We start from the raw sequence: 23,138 nt of genomic DNA, 5'->3' as shown, positions 1-23,138 counted from the left end.
GTAGGAAAGATATGGGTGGCTCCAAAGAAAGTAATGTGGTATGCATGTAATTTCCACATATAGTTTGGCTTCCCCATATACATTTAAGATAAAGTATGGCAGTACTGTTTTGATTTTCTTTATTATTTTTAGACAGAGTCTTGCTCTTGTCACCCAGGCTGGAGATCAGTGTCTGGATCTTAGCTCACTGCAGCCTCAAACTCCTGGGTTTAAATGATTCTGCTGCTTGTCTCCTGAGCAGCTAGGACTATAGGCATGCACCACCATCCCATCCAATTATTTTCTTAAAAAAGAAAATAATATATATTTTTTTACAATTAATCGATTACAACCAGTTACAAATTCCTTTGTTCCTTCTCCACTCCCACTGCTCCACTTGACCGGCCTTAAATAACAAAAAAAGAAAATAATATTTTTTGTAGAGACAAGATCTCACTGTTGCCCAGGTTGGTCTCAAACTCCTGGCCTCAAGCTGTCCTCCCATCTCAGCCTCCCAAAGTGTTGGTATTACAGTTATGAGCCACTGTGCCTGGCTTCACAGTGTTTAACAGAATTAGGTTTTAGACTCTGCTAATTATAAGCAATTTTTTCAGTCATTGGACAGTTGTTTGAGCAGTATCCTATGCACTTTACTAAGGGTCAGTGGCACCTTCATCTAGAGCAGTGCTGTTCAGTGAGGCAGGTGTGCAATTTGAAATATATTAGCCACCAAAATCTAGAATTATTTTTAATTACATATACTATTAACCAAGTATATCTAAAATATTTATTCATGTGGCCAATATGAAAAATATTAGTGTGACATTTTATATTCTTTTTGTACTGACTTTGAATCCAGCCAGTGTGTATTTTATACATACAGCAAATCACAATTGAGACTAGCAGTGTTTTAAGTGCTCAATAGCTATATGTGGCTAGTGGCTATCATTGAATAACACAGATCTAAAGGGAATAACTCTATAGCTGACTTTCAAAAGCAAGTCCATTGTTGACACATCCTGACCGGTTTCCCTTTCTCCTGAAAGACATAGTCTGGTTAGCTGCAGAACTTGATTTTCACTACCAGGTAGCTGATACAATTGGTAAATTGCAGAATGACATCAGTATAAACTGCAGTTGTGTTGGTTCATGTGTGAAATTTTTTTTTCTAGGCAAGGAGAATCAGAATAGCAGGAATAGGGTTATAACCTTCAAATAGAAAGGAAAAAGCCCTCAACCAGCTGCTGCACAGGCAAGATTCCTAAAGAAAATTCAAGTCTGCTCCCCTAGCCTTGCATGGCTCTCTGTCTGTGGCAAGTTGCACTTTATCACGTGTTCATTTTAACTATAGCCTCAATACTCAGAACTTCACTTCCATCTCCATGTTCTAAGTCTCAGCAAGCTGCATTTCCGTTCCAATGTTTTCGCATTTTTATTGTCCCCTGAAGCAATGTATAACCATGCTGAACTGCTTGCCTGTGCTATTCAAGTTCTTTTAGTGCTCTGATTATAAAGTTGCATAATTTGGAGTGGTTTGTTCCTACTCTGTTTTTCCCATAAGACTTTTTAAGTGTGCAATTTAAAAGAATACAGGGTTTTTCAAGGAAAACATTTATCTTGTTATAGCAAAAACACCAATTACAGATATGTGGCTTTCTTGGTAAAATCCCTTATTTTTAAATGCCTATGGCCTCTGGTGTGGAGTGATGAGAGGAGAGCCAAAGACAGTGGAAGGCAGTATAACATTTAGAGAGTAACAGGAAGAAGATACTTGGGAAGGCACTGGAAAAGACTAAGGAGGCTTACAGAGTTCAAATGTCTGTAAGAGAAGAGGGTATGATCACCACTGTATTTTAACATTGCCATCTTTTCAAGGGAGATTTGTTGAGTGTCCCCTGCCATTTGACTTTGTAAACAGTTTTTCACAAAGTGTAGCCTGGATGCTAACTACACCAGAGCCATCTTGGGAGTACTTACTAAAAATTCAAGTCTTGGGATCCCATCCCATATTTTGTGAGTCAGGATCTCTGTGAGAATCAACCTTGAAATCTGTATTTTTTAATATACTAAAATTTGAGAGCCACTGCTGAACTTTATCCAGTCCTACCTATTATCTGCTATTATTTATTCCAAAGCAAAGTATAGGGTGGGAGGTGGCCTTGAAATCTTTCATTTGGTATACAGGTATACCTATTTCTTCCTTAGTGCCTTTCTTTGTATAAGGCACTAAGATTTCTAAGTCTGAGGATCTAGTAGTGAATTCTAGTGGTTGTCAAGTAGTAAATAAGGACACAGATACCATAATATTTTGCTCCTGAGTAGAATGAAAACTGTTGTTTGGAAAACTGTTTCCAAAGGTGATTTTGGAAAGCTGGTTTCTGTTCCCATCCTCATTTGACCATATAGAATTGTGTGTCCTCCTGCAAATGTCCTAGTTCCCTTTTCTAAATGGGAGAACATTGTGTTAATTGCCTTAATAGGACATTTTAAAGGGATTTTGTAGTGTAGCACTTCTTTTAGGTATGGCTTTAGAAAAACATAACTACCACCACCATTCTCCTTACCCTGGGGAGGGTGTGCATAATCACTTTGCTCTTCTGCTTGTGTGTTACTTCATTTTGGGAAGGACTACATGGAGAAATTAAAAGACTCAAATGAAATACCCCCCACAATTCTGTGTAAGTAATATAATTTTTAGCTTTATTAAAAGAGAATTTTGTTTGGCTGATGTTATTCAGGGGCAAATCTGCCCTCCCTCTGTTCTTAAGAACATCCTTCATAACTTTCTGTAAAACCTCTTTTATTTGGATTTGGAATCTGGAATCTCTTTTACTAAAATATCTTAATCTTGCTCCTCACATTTTTTTAAATTCATTTTTGTTAATAAGCAGTCTCAATAAATCCATTCTATAGAATGTGGAATCTGATTCCTATCCAGAAAGATCCTGTCTCTGAAAATGAGTTCCCTTTCAACAGCTGATTGAGTTTTTTCTTTACTTTAGAGAAATCTTAGGCTAGTGTGCTTCGATAAGCGCTTATAATCATTTGATTATTATGCCATGCCTTCTAAAAATACATGAACTAGATCTAAAAGCTAACTGATAATATCTTTCAGGCTTGTTTAGCTTGTTATTGGAGAAGACATACCATTTCTTTAGCAGTAAGAGCTTAATTAATTGAAATAATTGTCAGTATTGAGTTTTCATTGATTTTAGGAATAGCTGCTAAAGTAGAATAAAATTCCTGGACCTTAAACCTCAAAAGAGGTCAACAGACCTCATTTATATAATAATACGCATTCTGTTCATAGAGTACTCTACCTATCATATCTTTTATTATAACAAACCTTTAATGTGGTACTTTCATTTTATAGTTTTAAGCATAGACCTTTTTTTTTTTTCAAGAATGTATGCAAATATCAGAGTAAGTCATCTAATCCAGTCTTCTTAATGAATTACTCTGGGGTTCATTTCAGTCAGTAAGATTGGCCTGTTCTCCATTATTGTTGACATATTTATGGAAATTTCCATGAAAATCTCAACTCTATGAGTAGTGTATAGATATAGTACTCTAGTAGTTGAGATTGTTAGTTCTGTTTCTTATTTGTATTTAACTGTCAACCTGATATTTGGGGGAAAATTTTTTTTTCCCTCTCCTCTCTTGTTTTGGAGACAGAATCTCACTCGGTTGCCTAGGCTAGAGTGCTGTGGCATGAGCCTAGCTCACAGCAGTATCACACTCCTGGGCTCAAGTGATCCTCCTGCCTTAGCTTTCCAAATAGCTGGGACTACAGGCATGTGCCACCATGCCCAGCTAATTTTATATATATATACACACACACACACACACACACACACACACATACATATATATAGTCCAGCTAATTTCTTCTATTTTTTTTTTTTTTTAGTAGAGACGTCTCACTCTTGTTCCGGCTGGTCTTAAACTCCTGAGCTCAAATGATCTGCCCACCTCGGCCTCCTAGAGTGCTAGGATTACAGGCATGAAGCCACCACGTCTGGCTGGAAAAAAAAATCTTTTGTGTTATGTCTGAAAATGGAAATTTCAGCAGTGGATCTAAGATATATATATATATTTAACTTAAGAGTATTTGTCTTTGTTACTGAGTGTTTTGGGGTTTTAAGACCACACTCAGGCCGGGTGCGGTGGCTCACGCCTGTAATCCTAGCACTCTGGGAGGCCGAGGTGGGCAGATTGCTCAAGGACAGGAGTTCAAAACCAGCCTGAGTGAGACCCCATCTCTACTATAAAAAAATAGAAAGAAATTAATTGGCCAGCTAATATATATATTTAAAAAATTAGCCGGGCATGGTGGCGCATGCCTGTAGTCCCAGCTACTTGGGAGGCTGAGGCAGCAGGATTGCTTGAGCCCAGGAGTTTGAGGTTGCTGTGAGCTAGGCTGATGCCACAGCACTCACTCTAGCCTGGGCAACAAAGTGAGACTCAGTCTCAAAAAAAAAAACAAAGACCACACTCAGGCTCCAAAACTCTCAGGAAGCAACCTGTAGTCATTATCACGGCTATGACTTACTATGGTGAAAAGGTACAAAATCAGCAAAGAGAAAAGGCAGATGGGGTAAAGTCTGGAGAATTCCAGGTGCAAGCTTCCAGGAGTCCTCTACTAGTAGTCACACAAGATGCACTTCATTCCTTTAGCAACAGATTATGGCACACTTACTAAGTGTTGTCTACCAAAGAAGCTCATTAGAGATTTCATGCCCCAAGGATTTTATTGGATTTGGTTAGCATGTACCAAGATTTCAGACTCCCAGTAGGAAAACAGGTATTCAGCACAAACCTATATTGTATATACAAACTGCTTAAACACAGTGAGCAACTCTTATCAGTTGGGGTTGTGGGAACTCTTCTGAAATTTGTGTTCCCACGTATATACCAGAGGCCAGTTGTATAAACAGGCCTTTCTAAGGATAGCATTCTCAGATCTGCTCTGTTAACTTTTCTGAGCTTATTTTTAACTGATTTCTTCTTGGTCACTCTTACAGCATTTATTAAGGATTTATTTATTACCTACTGTATTAGAAAAAGGTTTCAGGGTGTTTACGTAAGTAGATACCAAGATAAGTAGATGAAGAAACTGTCAGACATCTCAAGCATCAAGCTTCTTGGGAAATCTGTATTGTACTCACCTGCAGTTGTCCTTAAGTAACCACTGTACTTAAGTAATTTTCTTTAGTGACATTTTTAGCCTTCTCGGGTCCTTGAATCTGCTTGTAGCTTCCATTATAAGAAGAGTCTTATCCAAAGTTAAATCTTGATCATTGCCTTTTCTCTTATTTCATCCATGAGCTGTAGTGCTTGCTTCTTGTTAATACATGAAAGGCGAAGTTAGAGTTTCCTACTTTAGACGGTTAGTAGAAAAGGCTTCCATAATAAATCCACATCTACTTATTCTCCTTCTTTTGAATTCTTAGTAGATCTGCTGACCATTTCCACTTTCATATCTAAAAGCAAGTTATCTTGTTTCAGTTTACCTTATTTATTTTTTATTTTATTTTATTTTATTTTATTTTATTTTATTTTATTTTATTTTATTTTATTTTATTTTATTTTATTTTATTTTATTTTATTTTATTTTATTTTTTGAGACAGAGTCTCACTTTGTTGCCCAGGCTAGAGTGAGTGCCGTGGCATCAGCCTGGCTCACAGCAACCTCAAACTGCTGGGCTCAGCGATCCTCCTGCCTCAGCCTCCCGAGTAGCTGGGACTACAGGCATGTGCCACCATGCCCGGCTAATTTTTTTTTGTATATATATTTTTAGTTGGTCAATTAATTTCTTTCTATTTTATTTATTTTATTTATTTATTTTTTTATTTATTTTTTTGAGACAGAGTCTCACTTTGTTGCCCAGGCTAGAGTGAGTGCCGAGGCGTCAGCCTGGCTCACAGCAACCTCAATCTCCGGGGCTCAGCGATCCTACTGCCTCAGCCTCCCGAGTAGCTGGGACTACAGGCATGCGCCACCATGCCCGGCTAATTTTTTGTATATATATTTTTAGTTGGTCAATTAATTTATTTGTATTTTTTGGTAGAGACGGGGTCTCACTCAGGCTGGTTTCGAACTCCTGACCTTGAACAGTCCGCCCGCCTCGGCCTCCCAAAGTGCTAGGATTACAGGCGTGAGCCACCACGCCCGGCCAGTTTACCTTATTTCTTAACCATTTAGTTATTCCTAATGATTGAAATACTTAATTCTTACTAATTTATACTCCTACCCACTCTGGTTCTGCCTGGTAATTCCTGGACCACTGTACCCTTTTACTTGCTCTCCCCACTTTCAGTTTTTGTTTGTTATAGTGTAGCTTCCATATGATTGCCATCTCATTAAAAAAAAAAGTTGGGTTATATTACCTTCTTGCTGAAAAACCCCTAAGTACATAGATTATAAGATTCAAGTTACTTTTAAGCAATGTTTAGATAGAGTCAGTCCTGTTAGGAAGATACTGTTGGTATCATCTTTACCATCTTGAAGGCAAGCCCCTTCCCTGAGACTTAAGTTTTTGAAAACCTTGATGTTGTATTACTTGAAAATTGGCAAGACTATTAGAAAGCTAGTAGGAAGGAGCCTAAGACATAGAAATATAATTGCAAAAATATATAGTAGTGCCTTTTTAGTTATATAGCATTTGAGCTCTTGTGCCTTTTTCTAAAACTTTTCTTTATTAAAAACACCAGAAGTTACTGGAAATGAAATCTGTTTCATTCATTTAATTATAAGCATTGTTCCATAGCATATTGGGATATCAACTACATAATATATTTAAGCCAGGTCTTTAGTAATTTCACAGATACTTTATACATTATAAAAAGTATGAATATATATATATTCCTGATGCTTATGTAAAATGTCGATTTAGGGATATACAGTGATTTTCAGTATGATAGAAGTTAGTTTAAACATGAAATACATAATTTACTTTGTTCCTTTTTTTTTAAGGGACCAGTTACTCTCCACAAGAAAATTCACACAACCACAGTGCTCTTCATAGTTCAAATTCACATTCTTCTAATCCAAGCAATAATCCAAGCAAAACTTCAGATGCAGTAAGTATTATAAACATGCCCAGTTTGGGGTTTTTGAGAATTTATTACAAATAACAAAAAAAAATCGCTTGGCAAGTCTTATTAAATCTAATGTCTTCTATTGTTTGAAAATGTTTAAATCACATTTTCCTTGCTTTATTTATTTAATACTATAATAATCCTGTTTCAGCCTAATGAGCCAAGCTTACTAGTGGAACCTGAGCATAGTTAGAAGACATCATCTTGGAATTATTTCTTCAGTGTTCCTGTACAAAGCAAAATCTTAACCTTTGTGATATGTGGGATATAAAGAACTTAGGCTGAAACTTCTATGAAGTAGTTTAACTTAAGCTTGCTTTCTTTTCACAAAATATAAAGTCCTTATAAGCATATATTTGAATATCTACTGTATACCGTATACTCTGTTGGACACTAAGAATCCAAAGGTCTCGGTCCTCAAGAGCATGAAGCCCAATGAGGGATTTTAAGTATTTTCCAAAGTTTAAGTTAATGAGGTAACTGTTACTTATTTTGAATATTTTAGTCACAGATTCAAATGCAATTTAGAATTTATTCAGGAAAAAGTTAATAAGGTTTCAAATTGCCAGACATATGGTAGCTTGTATTTATATATATAGAACTAAGATAATGTGGCCCATCTTAAAGGAACTTTCTGGTGGAGACAGAAAAGAAAGATATTAAAGTAAAAGTTATGCTTCCCAACAGCTTCTATATAACTTTAGCCAGTTGAAGAGGTCTAGACTTTGCATAGCATTCAGGGGATAACACAAAGATGTAGAGGTGTGAAATAGCATAGCATGTTTAGAGAACTGTGAAGATTTTTATAGTGTAGATAAATGGCAAGAGCTAAGATTACAGAGAGAAGGACTGGATCAGAAAAAGTAGTATATTGAAGCATATAATCAGTAAAGTAATATCATATTTGCAATTTAAAAAATTATCTCAGGTAACAGTTTGAAAATACATTATAGGAAAGAAAGAACAATTAGAAGGTCATTGGCATAGGTTGAAGGTAACAGATTTTGTCTTGGATATTTGGATAATCATCATACCTTGTCATATAAAAACCTTTATTTTGTCTCTTGATGAAGCAGTGTGGATTGTACGTTTCCATAGAAAACTGATACTTTAATTATATTTGGATAAAACTAAATTTAGGATAGTTTTAAGTATTGAATTAGTTTAGGAAAACAGAAATCATACTAATTATTTTTTTATTTTATTTTATTTTTGAGACAGTCTCATTCTGTTGCCTGGGCTAGAGTGCCGTGGCGTCAGCCTAGCTCACAGCAACCTCAAACTCCTGGGCTCAAGTGATCCTCCTGCCTCAGCCTCCCCAGTAGCTGGGACTACAGCCATTCGCCACCACGCCTGGCTAATTTTTTCTATATATATTAGTTGGCCAATTAATTTCTTTCTATTTATAGTAGAGACGGGGTCTCGCTCTTGCTCAATCTGGTCTCGAACTCCTGAGCTCAAGCAATCTTCCTGCCTCGGCTTCCCAGAGTGCTAGGATTACAGGCATGAGCTACTGCTCCTGGCCCCATACTAATTATTTTAACACAGGATTTAATATATGGGGTCAGGTAAGTAGATAGTTCACATATTGAGGACTGAAAGAAAACACAAAGAAGGAACCCTGAGGTTCCTGGTATATTGTAATTACCATTTTGGGCTCTGGAACAACAGGGAGAAATTGGGGTTATCAGAACCTAATAGTTTGGGGAGGGTGGAGGAACTCGACAGAAGTAGTAGTCCTGAGAATATGGTGAAGCTAGTTCGGCTGGTGGTGTGGTGGAGACCTAGACACTGGAAACAACTGCGGCTGCTAGGTTTCTCCTTCCTCCTGCCTTCCAGTAAGTGGTCTGATTGAAGTTAGTGCTTCTGATTTCACTGTGTTAGAGTGACGTTCATTAAGTTAGTGAAGTGCTTCTATCAGGAAGCACTTTCTATCAGACTACCCTAAATAGGGGGTAGTTTGCATTGCCCCAAGGTGGGATTGAGGCCGAGAAAACAGCTTGATCCTTCACTGGTGCCATCAATCTACTTGTGAAGAGTCATTTTTCTACGAGTTGTATATTCAGGATTTTAGAATGAATCTTCCTATTTTTGTGGCAAAAACAGCCTATTTACAAAGTAACACTGACCTAAAGTTCCATTTATCATTGATTTGCTATTTGTCTGTTTTTAGACAGTGGCAGTGGCTGCAGTGGCAGCCCATGTAGACATTGTTTTAGTGTTATAAAAAAAATTCAGTAAAAACAAATTTTGGTTATTTGCATTTTCAAGAAATGAATTAACCTAGTGAAATTGTAAAGAGTGAAATAATGGACCTCAGATAAGTTGAAAGATTCAAAGCATAAGGTTGTCATGTAATTTAATTACGTGAGTGGAAGCTGAAAGACCATTATCAGAATAAATGAAATGTTATGTGTTTTCTTTGGAATCAAGTTCCCCTATCTGTAGATTTCAACTGTAGTTACATAACCTCAAAGTATGATGATCTGCTTTTTAATGTACCCAGCAGATATGACACAAATAGCATTTACAAACTGCAAATTTAATCTTTGTCTTAAAAATAACTTCTAATGGAAGTTTTTGAGTGATTAGTAAAACATAAAATTACCTTTCCTCCACTGTTTTTATAATGAAAGAATAAATGACTAGAAATATTAGGTTACCCAGGTTAACACATCATTTTAACTCAGGTGAAAATATGCAATAGCTTAAAAAAATTAAGCATTTTTTTTCTCTTTGAGGATTTTAAGTTTTAAGTCTGTCTTTAAAAATCAGTCACAATGTTAGTTATCCACACAGACATTTGTCTATGCGAGTGATTTTTTTTTAAAATTATTAATCAAATTAACTATTGAAAGTTAAGTTGAAATTGTCTTTTTTCCCCCTTAGTATTAGATCAAGGTGTTGATGCAATGTAGTTCCTTGCTAAGTCCAGTGACAAACATTTATTGTGATGGGTTTAGCCCAGAGCCTGGCTTGTGGTAAATATTAGAAAAAACTTATTGAATACCTCCTTCCTAATAAAAATCGTGATGGAACTTATAGACATGTAGACTGTGTAGATTAGTTATGTATATTTGATTTTTTTTAAAAAAAAGGGTTCTGGATTTCTTTATTTAGAAAAAAATTGTTTATTCCTGTTTAAAGACACTGTAATTAATTAAGCTCTACCCTTTTAAGTATTCTCCCATCAATTTTGGTTTGCTGGGAAGTGTTCAAATTCAGTATTGTATGAGTTTGCGTTCATATTCCAGTTCTTCTTCTTATCAACTAAGTAACCTCTGTATATTTTGGAGCTTTTGCATCTCATTGATTTTTCCACATTAAAAATTTTAAATGAGAAATAAAATACTTTAAAATAAAGTAAATATATCTAATATTAATTTAGTTAAAGTTATAATAATTTAACAACCCATTATATGTTAACATGTAACGTATCTTTATGAAAAGTAACTATTTTCTAAAACAAAAAATTGACATTGAACATCTTTTAATGCCTGACTTAGTAGATGGCAATTAAAATTTCGTATCTGCTTTTGCATTCAATCTTTTATGATACCATATATCTCGTTTAGCCTCTGGGTAAACTGTACTGTGTGCTGGTAATAGAATAAGGAAGAAGGGCTGGACACAGTGGCTGACACCTGTAATCCTAGCACTCATCAAGGCCCAGGCAGAAGGATCGCTTAAGCTCAGGAGTTCGAGACCAGGCTGAGCAACAGCAAGACCCCATCTATACAAAAATTAGCCAGATGTGGTGGCACATGCCTGTAGTCTCAGCTACTTAGGAGGCCGAAGCAGGGGGAATCTCATGAGCCCAAGAGTTGGAGGTTGCAGTGAGCGCCACTGCACTCTAGCCCAGGTGACAGAGCGTAAGACTCTCTGTCCAAAAAGAAGAAGAAGAAAGTTAAAATCATCATAGTAGTATTACGAAAATAGTTTTGATCTTGTGAAAGGATCTCAGTGTTTCCCAAAGTTTCCTGAATAACATTTGGAGACCTGCTTTAGAGCATAGGTTGGCAACCCTCTGAAGCCTAATTTAGAAAAGTTGAAATCTTTGCAGACATTTTATTTAAGTTAGTTCTCAATCTTAGGTAGTTTTGTAAAATTGAGAAATTTGATACCTGCTGTTGCACATCAGCATTTAAAAAAATATCCTATAGCTTGAAGGAGCTTTTTTTTTTTCTTAATCCCTTGAGGATGGAAGTAGGGGGGAGAAGGTAAGGTAAAGTCAGTGGTATGTGATTGTAATGCTGACCCTGGAACATACTTTGTTAAGTGTAAGACATTAGCATGCACGAACCTAGCATTTGATAGGCAAAATCAGTTAGTGTGGTAGACCAGTGCTCTTGAGGGTTCTGTCTGTGAAGTTTTAACTGTCCTAGAGGTTCTCTCAGGATGTAAATTAGCTGTCATTTAAAAACAGTGTTTTTAGTTTGGCTGAATTTATCTTTCTTTCTTTTTCCTTTTTTCTTTTCAAGATAAGGTTGCTCTGTCATGAGGCTGGAGTACAGTGGCCAGATAGATTATAGCTCACTGTAACCTCCAACTCCTGGCCTCATGTGATCCTCCTGCATAAGCTTCCCAAAGTGCTGGGATTACAGGTGTGAACCACCATTTCAGTCTTTTTTTTTTTTTTTTTTTTTTTTTTTGAGACAAAGTCTCGCTTTGTTGCCCAGGCTAGAGTGAGTGCCATGGCATCAGCCTAGCTCACAGCAACCTCAAACTCCTGGGCTCAAGCAATCCTTCTGCCTCAGCCTCCGGAGTAGCTGGGGCTACAGGCATGCAGTCTTAACTTTATTTCCTTAAAGCAAGACTTTTGTTGAAAGAACCAGTGTGTTTATATATTTGAATGCAAACTTTTTTTTTTTTTTTGAGACAGAGTCTCACTCTGTTGCCTGGGCTAGAGTTCTGTGGCGTCAGCCTAGCTCACAACAACCTCAAACTCCTGGGCTCAAGTGATCCTCCTGCCTCAGCCTCCCAAGTAGCTGGGACTACAGGCATGCACCACCACGCCTGGCTAATTTTTTCTATATATATTAGTTGGCCAATTAATTTCTTTCTATTTATAGTAGAGACGGGGTCTCGCTCTTGCTCAGGCTGGTTTCTAAATCCTGACCTTGAGCGATCCGATCCGCCCACCTTGGCCTCCCAGAGTGCTAGGATTACAGGCTCACGCCTGGCCTAATGCAAACTGTTTATCTCCTCCTGATGGATTAGCAAACCATCACTTTGTTGAAGAGCACTGGTCTAGACCATACAACCTATTCTAGTGTTCTCTGTCTGCTAGTCTCAAGTCTTATTCTATTACTACCTCTCCTGGCAGTTTATTAATTCCTATAACAACTTGACAAGCAAACCGAGTCTTCTGGATAACGTACATAGAAGGGATCATTTTGCACAATAATTTAGGTATAGGGAGGAATAGGTGATGGAGAAGAACTTTCTGTATTAGGCCTTTTGTGATTGAGTTCCTAAAGTTTGGTTGTAGCTTAATTCTGGAAGCTAGAGGAATTGGGACTTAATTCTTCACTGCTTTTAGAGGTTTGGAAGCACAGGAGTATCTTACCTTACCCTCATCATTTTGTGCCGTAAACCTGAAGAGTATAAACATGGTGGAATATGCAGTGTTTCTCCAAAAGCTCCTAAAATTATTAGGGCATTGCTAGAATTGATACTGATTTAGTGGAAATAATAGGCATTTGGAAACCAGAGTTTTGGTCCTTTCTTATAACACTAGTTCTTTGATCCATGGAGAACTCGTAAGTTCTCTCAGCTTGTTTCCTAATTGATAAAATTAAAGCTGGATGAGGGCAAGGCAGTGAGTAAGACTTCATTTCCTCAAGCCTGAAACTTGTGTCACTCTGTGTTGTGCTGAACTCAAAAGGATAGCCTACCGTAGTACAGTATAGTGTTATTTCATTTTATTTTCTTCTTTTCAAGTGGTTTAGTTTAATCTTCTTTAAATAATATTTTTTATATTTTAATGGACACAAAATTATGTATATTTATGGAGCACATAGTGATGTTTCAATACATACAATGTATAGTGTTCAAATTGGAGTAGTTAGCATATCCATCACCTCAAACATTTATCATTTCTTTGTGTTGGGAGAACATTTCAAAATCCTCTCTTCTAGCTGTTTGAAAAATATAAGTTACTGCATTTTACAATAAAATATTTTCATTTAATTTAAACTGAGGCTCCTTTGAAAAAAATTAAGAATTCAACTAGAGAGATTCTATCAGATCTAGACGAGATTCTATCAGATCTTCTGGATTCAGTGCAGGCACTTAAACATTCCAATTTTTGAGATCAGTTTTGTGAAAACTGGACCTTTCAGATTTTGTAATTTCATTATGATACAGCATTGCCTATAAAAATATTTGCAAGAGACTGTATCTGAGAATTTTTGAAAGACCAGTTTTAGTTACGGGAAAATGAGTGATACCTATCGTAGATTTTGAAGGTGAAATTGATTCATAGCTTTTAATTAGATTTGTTTACAGTTTTAAATGTTTGGTGCCTTTCTTCGCTAAGTAACAGTAAATATACAGGCAGCAGGTTGTTCTCTGTCGTACTATGTAGGATAACTATGGTACCTTAGGGAATTTAGGACTGATGACCTCATGCCATTATATCAGTCAGTTGAGAGTGAGTTCTGCACCCCCGTTACTAGATTTCAACAATTAAAATGATGATAATAGGGAGCATTTGTAATACTTTCTTAAGATGTTAATTTTACATTTTTATTCCTGTGTCTAATAAACTAATATTAACCTGTTTAATTTTTATCTTTTATAATGTTTTCTGTTATCTTTCAAGGCTTTCATAGACGGTCTCCTAAAATACATATGGAGGTGATTACATTCTAGATCAGGGTACTTTTATCTCAGGTCTTTCCCCATATGTATGCTTTGAAAACCATTGATATTCTTGATATTTCATATCAAGTGATTAAGTAGTATTAACATTTTCTAATTTTTAAAAATGTATTTTTAAGCCTTATGATTCTGCAGATGACTGGTCTGAGCATATTAGCTCTTCTGGGAAAAAATACTACTACAATTGTCGAACAGAAGTTTCACAATGGGAAAAACCAAAAGAGTGGCTTGAAAGGTATTTGCTTTTAATCTAATTGAACAGTCTTTCTCTATCTTGATTGCATAGGTTAACATAGCATTAAAAATTCTTGTTTTGTTTTTTATAGTGAATACCCATCACTGCCCTTTTTAATGGCAGTGGTTGGCCCATTGTCTATTTTCTGTAATTTGTCTTAAAAAATATGTCTAGGAAAGATAGACAGCTGTCCACAAGGGCCTTGTGAACAGTCAATATATTTAATAAAATACTTATATTATTGATCTGTCTTTATGTATATTTTTACAGTTTGTAATAGAAGTCTTTATAGGACAATAAGATGTTTCTTTCAAATATGTAGAATTAATATTGCAGAGTTTGGGTTGTGGTGTTAGTGGTATAAATAATTGGCATAGTTTCGCCATTGGTGAGAAAACATTAGTATTCTGTTCGTGACATCTTATCTCCCGGACCAGTTGCATTATGACCACATTCAGTTCTTTGTTTTCCATATGTATATGTTTGGCCAGAGCTGTTACAGTTAATATATAATATATATGTGTGTGCGTGTGGGTACATATATTCATATTCCATAGTGCTGGAATATAAATTATGGAAACTCATGCCCTTCATGTCATTTTTATGGGTTTGTTTCTTTTTTATTTGTAGAGAACAGAGACAAAAAGAAGCAAACAAGATGGCAGTTAATAGCTTCCCAAAAGATAGGGATTACAGAAGAGAGGTGATGCAGGCAACAGCCACTAGTGGGTTTGCCAGTGGAAGTAAGTATTAATTTTTTTCTTTGAAACAGTATAATGTTTGACCATTCCTATTATTTATTACTTTTCAAATGTATATGCATTACCATCTACATACGTAAATTAAAATAAGTAGAAACATACAGAGTTTCTTTTATGTTGGATCTCTGTCCCCATCTTCACCATTGGGTTTGCTGAAAAGGGAAAAGGTGCACAGCACAATAGTACACATATGATTTTCTCAACGACCCCACATGGCTGTACTTGAGTCAAATTGTAAACAATACAGTTTCATGTTTTGGATTGGCTGGGTTTTTTGTTTTTGTTTTACAAAAATCTGGAACTCCCTTTCCCTCAGGTTGTGCCCTATTAAATTAGACACAAAACTCACTGGATTTCAGTCTAATAATTGAATCATAGCCATCCACACATAGTGACAAAATAATTGGTGTGTAACTAACTTGTTTATCCTTATATTTGGAAACTGATTTCACCCCCATCATAGATCTATGTAACAGCTCTATACTGAATTTCCACAAAATTATTAAAATGCCTACTAGAAAACTTAAACCTGTTTGTTCTAAGGTGCTCTTCATCTATAAATCAAGCTGTGGGTATAACTTAATGTTCTTTTGGGGTTAAATTTTGTGTAAATGGGACAATTTTGGTAACATTTTTTTAAATTCATTCTCTAAATTTGAAGTTTTGCTAAAGATATTCTATTCCCAGTGGCCTCCTTGCCCAGAATAAAATTTAAGTACCACTTAGAGTTTTGGGGCTCTTTATTTTGAAGTTTTGAGAATAATTTTATGCTATTTTGTGGGAATTCTTAGACTTAAGTGTTTTTGAGTCCTGCTTCTGTAAATCAAAACAAAAAGTAGGGGGAGATGTTTTTGGTTTCAGAAAGGGATTATTGATTTTTTTTTATGGGAAAAATTATTTAAGATGAAATAGCAACATAGTTTTGCAGGATTGAATGGTAAACATTACATTTTTAAGCAATCTATTAGTGAAATTGTACTTAATTCTTAGAAAATTACTTAAAATGTTGAAGTTAGGAAACTATTGTGTTTGGGGCCAGAAGACTTGGATTCTGGTCCTATTTCACTTTATTTGTGAAGTAACTGTGACTTTTGGCAAACAATTAAAAATGAGGCAATGGTTTTCCTCTTGAAAGTAGTACTCAGCTTGTGGGCCTCCTGAACAGGTGGCATTGTTGTTATGCCTGCTAACTAGGTTCCAGAACTAGGCAGTACTGGATTGGCCCAGTCTTTCCACTTAACCGGCTGATGGTTCCCAAAGAGGAAAAAGGACAAAGCCTATTATGTCTACTTTATTCTTTCCAAAATAAACTGTCATTTAAATCACTTTTCCCTTGGGACAGAGTAAATGAATGCGGGGTGGGGGAAGAAATCTGATAGAAAAACTGATGGGAAGTAAAAATATTATTTTTGTGCTTTTTAATTCTTTGTATCTTTTTCTTTCAAAGATTAGTATTTTGATTTTTGTTTTCTTCATGATTTCAAAGTACAGGCATGTTTATTATTAAAAAATTAGGAGAGAGATAAAACTTTTTAACCCCATGCCCTGGAAACATTTTGGGACGTAGACTTTTTTCTGTGGGTATATAAATGTATATAGAAGTTATATATGTGTGCATTTTACGCTAAAAGTGGCATTGTATATTACCATTTTTAACTTGTCCCTTTTTTCGATAATATGTCATGGGTATGTTTCCATGTCAGTTTGTAATTCTACATTTGTTATATTGACTGCATTGATATACATTCGTTTATAAATAATCCCCTATCCATGGAGACTTGGGTGGTTTTCAGCCTTTTCCTACTGTAAACAAGATTATGATTCACATCTGTCCACTTCTCTGATTACTACCTTCAGCTAAATTCCTAGATGTGCAAATGATGAGTCATTGGGTCTGTCATTATGTTGAAATGTAGTCAAGTATTACACTTTTTCTTTAGAGTTTTTAAGTAACGTAAGTAATGTTTGAGAAAGGACCGTAGCTATGTTGGCTTTTTTTTAATTGGCTAACTGAACTATACTTAGTGAAATAATAAGCCATTTAGGTGTTTAACTTTGTTTAACCAGGAAATGTTGGCAGAGTTTTCCCATGTGTTGTTTATTGGTGTTTGTGTAGGTTAAGGCTTAAAGCTTGTTTGTAACTACCAATAAAAGAAGTGTATGAGGTGGGAGAAGGGGAAAGATTGGGAAGATTTTTACATATAAAGGGAGAAAGAAGGAAAATATATTTTAGTGGGCTTTTTTGGTACTGTATTAAGTATTTTCAAAGTATTAAGATATTTTAGTTAATGTTCTTTACAAATTGATATTGAAAATTTTATGGATAAAATTTTTAAGTTGCTATTAACTCCTACTCTAATCTGTGCCTTATTGGTGATCTCTAAGTTTAGAGAAACCTTTCTTGAGATTTCTGAACAGTAGCATTAAGGACATTTTGGGTTAGTTAATTCTTTGTTCTGGGAGACTTTCCTGTGTTGTAGGTTGTTGAGCACCTTACCTGGCCTGTACCCACAAGATACCAGTAGCTCACCTCCCCTCCAGTCATGACAAGCAAAAATGTCTTCTGAGAGTGTGTGCAAAAAAAAGAGACATTACACTGTGTTCTATCTAGAGTTGTAAGAGTAAGCTGTTGCCGAAGTCACTAACCCTGTCCCTCTAGCGCTGCTGCCTTTTTAATAAAAATTTAACTATCACCTTTAATTTTCATCTGAATATATTTACTTTTTGACTGCAGCCATATAGAAACGAAAGGGAATTTTTTTGATCAAGGAAATAAACGTTCTAGGTAATCAAGTGATAGCTTTGGGCATGGCATTTTTGTTCTTACATCTGTACCTAAAGATTTCTATTGTAGTATCCTTTTTGCAGAAGGAAACTCAGAGTAAAATTTAAAAGTTTTATATCCATGCAAGTTGATAGTTTTACTGATGTATTAATATCATGCAACAGATGTTTGTATTCTGTTCATTTTTCTAAGATTATATAATTTATAAATCTGAATTTTATATATGAAGTCATTGGCAAAAGACCTTGTGTGATATGACTGAAGTTTTTTGGCAGTACCCCAGTACCTTTTGTTGTGGAATAACATAATAGCATTTGTTTACTGACAACTCTAAAGCTACCTTACAGTTTGAGTATATTTCTTTCTTTGTGCTTTCTTGGTCTTTAGAATTGAGAAAAATAATAGAATATTCAATAGAGAGGGCATCCTTTGGTAAACTTAACGTATTATATGTTTGAGTCTTACGATACTACATATCATATGCTTGGAGGTACTGTAGTTCTTTAATTTACTGATTGGAATATTGTAGCTTAGGTTAGACTTTTTGATAAATACAAACTTTTGTTAACATGATTATTGAAATTTTCCTTTTGTACTATTTTGTGGAAGCATAGTGCTGGAATATAAATTGTTGAAAGAGTTTAAACTATTATTTTTAGTACTTATTTATGAGTTTAAAATATTTTTGCGGCTTTAAATTGAAAGAGGATCTGTTTTTAATACACCTGGTGACAAGTAGATTTTTCTGACTATGCTGTGGATGTAGGACTTCTATTTTCCAATAGCATTATGCATCATGTTTTTATTACTGACTCTCTGGTATTTGTAGCATTATTTGAAAATATTATGAATTGGTTTACTTATTGAATGTGCAGTTCATCATAAGTTCAGCCATCTTAAAATGATTTCATTTAAGCTCTAGTATAAACTACTTCAGAGCCCACTAAGTAGCTACGTTAGTATTCAGAAAACTCAGGCTAATAAAGCTAATATTCTTTTGCAGTTGAACCACTGTGAATAATTCAGTCAACTAGTAGAACCTATGATCCATATTTTGAAGGAATGGAGCATTTACTTTTTCTATTTTTAAAACATTTAAATTTTTTTTTTTAGTAAAATGTTTTAACTCCATATGTTGATTTTTTTTTTTTTTTTTTAATGTTTTGTTTGAACTACAGTGTGATTCTAAAGAATCCTAAAAACTTACAGCCCCCTGGAAATCTAAGTTAAATGTTCATATTTGAGTGAAAACTATCTATTTCCAGTATTTGGATATTTATATGCCAGTGGTAAAACTGCAGACACTAACTAGGTTTGCAGTTTTATAAAAAGATATATAAGTACAAGTATGTTGCTAAATTAGCTGATGTTGAAGACAGGATTCTAACGTAATCTTTTTTCTTCCCCTTCCGTCATTCCAACATCTCTTTTTTCGAACTGTGAACTAAAGTGGAAGACAAGCATTCCAGTGATGCCAGTAGTTTGCTCCCACAGAATATTTTGTCTCAAACAAGCAGACACAATGACAGAGACTACAGACTGCCAAGAGCAGAGACTCACAGTAGTTCTACGCCAGTACAGCACCCCATCAAACCAGTGGTTCATCCAACTGCTACCCCAAGCACTGTTCCTTCTAGTCCATTTACGCTACAGTCTGATCACCAGCCAAAGAAATCATTTGATGCTAATGGAGCATCTACTTTATCAAAACTGCCTACACCCACATCTTCTCTCCCTGCACAGAAAACAGAAAGAAAAGGTATGCCATTATTACTAGATGCTGCACGTTGAACTACAGTGTTTTTAAAAGTCTTTTAGAATGTTACTGTGTAGCTTTAGGTCTAGAGTTAGCAATATTTAGCCTTTTCTTTTAATTTGTAATTAGCAAGCCTCAGAACTGTTTTTTGCCATTGACACTGAAGTCAAGTGCTTGATTTATAATAGTAATGATTTAAACAACTTGTCAAAGTCAAATGACTGTCCCTGCATATTTGTATATAATAATTTTCTGCTTTTGTGATCATTGTTTTGATAGTTGAGTTTAGAAGTTGTCTCAATTGCTCTTAATTAAAATTTCATATGAGTAGAGACATTTTTAAACTTACTATTCTGTATAGCATGCAATTATTGATTTCAATTTGTGATGAGAAAACTAAGTCATGGCCACAAGATAAGGAGTGCTAGTGTCCAAACTGGACCTTAAGTCTAAGAATTAGAAGTTAAACATTGCAACCCAAATGGTATTTTTTCAACTCAGTGTTAATAATTATACCATGTTCAGAAAGTTAGAGAAAGATTGTGAGAACAACCACTTAGGAGGTGACACACACCATATGCAGTGTGATGAGGAGTATATCTACATGGACCATCCACAGTCCCAAATTTCTACTTGACTGTTACACAACCCCAAAGTTATACTTGATAGTGTGTTTTAAGAAACTAAGGAAATTAAAAGGCAATAAACATGGGCAGACCCATCAGCAAACCATTAGTAAATGCTGAGGAAGTTTTAAATGTCTGACTGGTTTAGGAGATGCTGATGAGTCTTTAGGCCTTATCTGTTGCTTAATCCATTAAATCAGGTTGACTTAATTTGTTGATGAAGGGTTCATATAATTGGATTTCTTTTGCTTCTGGCTTCCTCTTTCCTTTTATGCATGTTATTTGAATGTCCCTTGCACTACAGCAGTTGTGTTACATATTACTAAACCATATACTTTCATCATACAGTGCGTGATAAATCAGATTAATGCTTGATCCAAATGTCAAATTCCTTAATGATAGGTTAATACCAAAATTCATACATTCATATTTACCCTTTTGTAGAATTAAATTTGCAAAGAGGATTCTTGCGAGATGAAGTCAGAATTAATGCAGTAGTTAATGTATTTTTGTGTGTTTTTGATTTTTAGTTCTTATAATTCTATTAGATAATTTAGTCACAGAAAATTTTATTTTAAAAGCCCTTGTTAGTTTAAAGAAAAAAATCCTATGGTCTTTTAAAAGTTTTATCCCATTTCACTTTTGCACACTTTTTAACTTTTCCCTCCTTTTTGAAGTTTTTTTCTCTGGCTTCTGTGATACTACACTGCTTTGATTTCCTAATTCTGTTCCCTTTCCACTCCTTAAATATCAGTCTTTTTCAGCCTTTTCCCTGTGCTTTGTTCTTTTTCTTGCTCAACATGTCCTTTTTCCCTTGATTGTCATTCTTTGTGACTGTCATGACTCCCAGATCTTTAGTTCTAATTCACACTCAAATATCTGCTTCCCTTCTATAAGCTCTTAGTATTTGTTATGTTTCCTCAGATGCAGTGTGTCTCACATTTCTCTTTCATGCAGTTTATTCTTAGATACTTGGTAATTGACAGTATTGTCCCTTGTTCTTCAACATTCTAACTCACCTACCCTCTACCCAACTCTCATCCATCCATTGACAAATCTTGGACTCTTTCTGCTATCACTCATTTGTGTACTCTTGTTTTTTTGTTTTTTTTGAGACATAATCTCGCTTTGTTGCCCAGGCTAGAGTGAGTGCCGTGGCGGCAGCCTAGCTCACAGCAACCTCAAATTCCTGGGCTCAAACAATCCTTCTGCCTCAGCCTCCCGAGTAGCTAGCTGGGACTACAGGCATGCACCACCATGCCCGGCTATTTTTTTCTGTATATATTAGTTGACAAATTAATTTGTTTCTATTTATAATAGAGACGGAGTCTCACTCTTGCTCAGGCTGGTTTCGAACTCTGGACCTAGAGCAATCCGTCTGTCTTGGCCTCGCTGAGTGCTAGGATTACAGGCATGAGCCACCGCTCCTGGCCTACTTTTGTTATTGTTATTGCCACTGCCATTGTTGAAACTCAGGTTCTTTCTCTTGAAGTCACTTCCTGATTACTTTCTTATCCAGTCTATCCACTTAGGGTAGCATCTTTAGAAAGTTTAAATTGGATCGTGTCACTTCCTTGCCTAAAATCTTCTAATGGTTTTGCCATTATCCAAAGGGTAAAGTCCACATTTATTAGTAAGATTATAGCAAGCACTTGGCATTCTGGTTGCAGTTTGTCTTACTAGCTTTATCTTTAGCCATTTCACTCTTAATTCCCTGATTCTTTTGTTGCAAACTTGGACATTTTTTAGGACATGTCATGTTCTTTCATGTTCTGAGCCTTTGCTAAATAGGATGTGTTTGTTCTTCCATTCTTACCTTATTATCTTCTTTAGGTTTAGACATTATGTTTTATTGGATTTTGTACTTTGTTCATAATCTACCCTTGCCCTTCATGCTTCAGGTACCATTCCTGACAAACTTAGCATAATTAAAAATTAATTGTGTATCAGATTTGGTGCTGATTGTCTATATAAATTTTAGTTTAAAGCAATACTGTAAGGGAAAGTTTTATCTCTAGCTTAGAAATGAGCCTGAACATTGCCACAGCTTAATAAACACATGGTATTAGAGGCAGCTTCTCTAGAACTCATACTCTTTCCCCAGAACTTTCTGTAGTGAAAGACATAATGTACACCAAATCTGTGTCACTTTGGACAATAGCAAGTCAGAATTCCTGACAAACCAGAGGTGTTTGAGGTTTAAATTCCACAAAATGTCTTTGCTAATCACAAGTATTATAAAAAATTCTTATATGTAATAATTTTCAATTTATAGGAAAAAACTTGATTACCTTCAAATTATCCATTTATGTAAGGGAAATTATACAGTCTTCCCCTTGCCTATTAATTGAAGACAATTTTACTTCTTTAAATAAATTGTATAATTGTTTTGATCTTTTCTGGTTCTCTAGTTTGTTTGTGAAGTGTTCACTGATTTGAAATATTTTTTCCCCCTCAATAGAGACATCTATGGTATATAAATTAAGCTTTCTGTTGACTCTTCTCATCAGTATAGTAATTTTCTTTGTTTGGTAATTTATATTAAGGATTGATGGTTCACATTAGGCTGGTCTGTTGGTCTTAAGTGCTAATAGTATAGCTAAGCTGTATTTAAAGATGTCAGTGGTAGGACCCTATGTTAAATAATACAAGAGCAGGATTTTTGTCTTAACCACTCCTCTATCCTTAGTGGTTGACAAATATTTGGCAATTCTCTTGTATTTGTTGCATTTTTTATTTTATTTTTTACTTTATTTCATCCAGTGCTTATTGAAAGATAAGTATTTGTTGTAGATTGACACATAGCTGCAAAAATGGTAATAAATATGTTGAGGGTTGGGGAAGCACCTCCATCGGTCATGGTTTAAAAGATGTATTTGGGGCTAGGTTTGGTGGCTCACGTCTGTACAAATTGTAGCACTCTGGGATGCTGAGGTGGGAGGATTGCTTGAGCTCAGGAGTTCAAGACCAGCTTGAGCAAGAGTGTGAGACCGCATCCTTACTAAAAATA

The 23,138-nt window shown here is 35.4% G+C and overlaps 1 protein-coding gene across 7 annotated transcripts in view; it reads left to right on the top strand.

Moving 5' to 3' along the window:
• The window catches only part of WAC (WW domain containing adaptor with coiled-coil), a 93,305-nt gene that overhangs the window by 47,757 nt on the left and 22,410 nt on the right, over positions 1-23,138 (top strand). For 5 of the 7 annotated variants that reach the window (XM_020284137.2, XM_012788784.2, XM_075997713.1 and 2 more), the window contains exons 4-7: positions 6,956-7,062; positions 14,085-14,200; positions 14,831-14,943; positions 19,197-19,505. In XM_020284137.2, coding sequence (XP_020139726.1) covers positions 6,956-7,062; positions 14,085-14,200; positions 14,831-14,943; positions 19,197-19,505 — 645 coding nt within the window. The remainder of the gene's footprint in view (positions 1-6,955; positions 7,063-14,084; positions 14,201-14,830; positions 14,944-19,196; positions 19,506-23,138) is intronic. The other 2 variants (XM_012788786.2, XM_075997715.1) reach the window with 1 other exon arrangement.

Source organism: Microcebus murinus, chromosome 25 (genome assembly GCF_040939455.1).
Source record: "Microcebus murinus isolate Inina chromosome 25, M.murinus_Inina_mat1.0, whole genome shotgun sequence".
Taxonomy (NCBI): Eukaryota; Metazoa; Chordata; class Mammalia; order Primates; family Cheirogaleidae; genus Microcebus; species Microcebus murinus.
The sequence above is the reverse complement of the archived record's forward strand: the minus strand, read 5'-3'. Positions and strand labels throughout refer to the sequence as shown.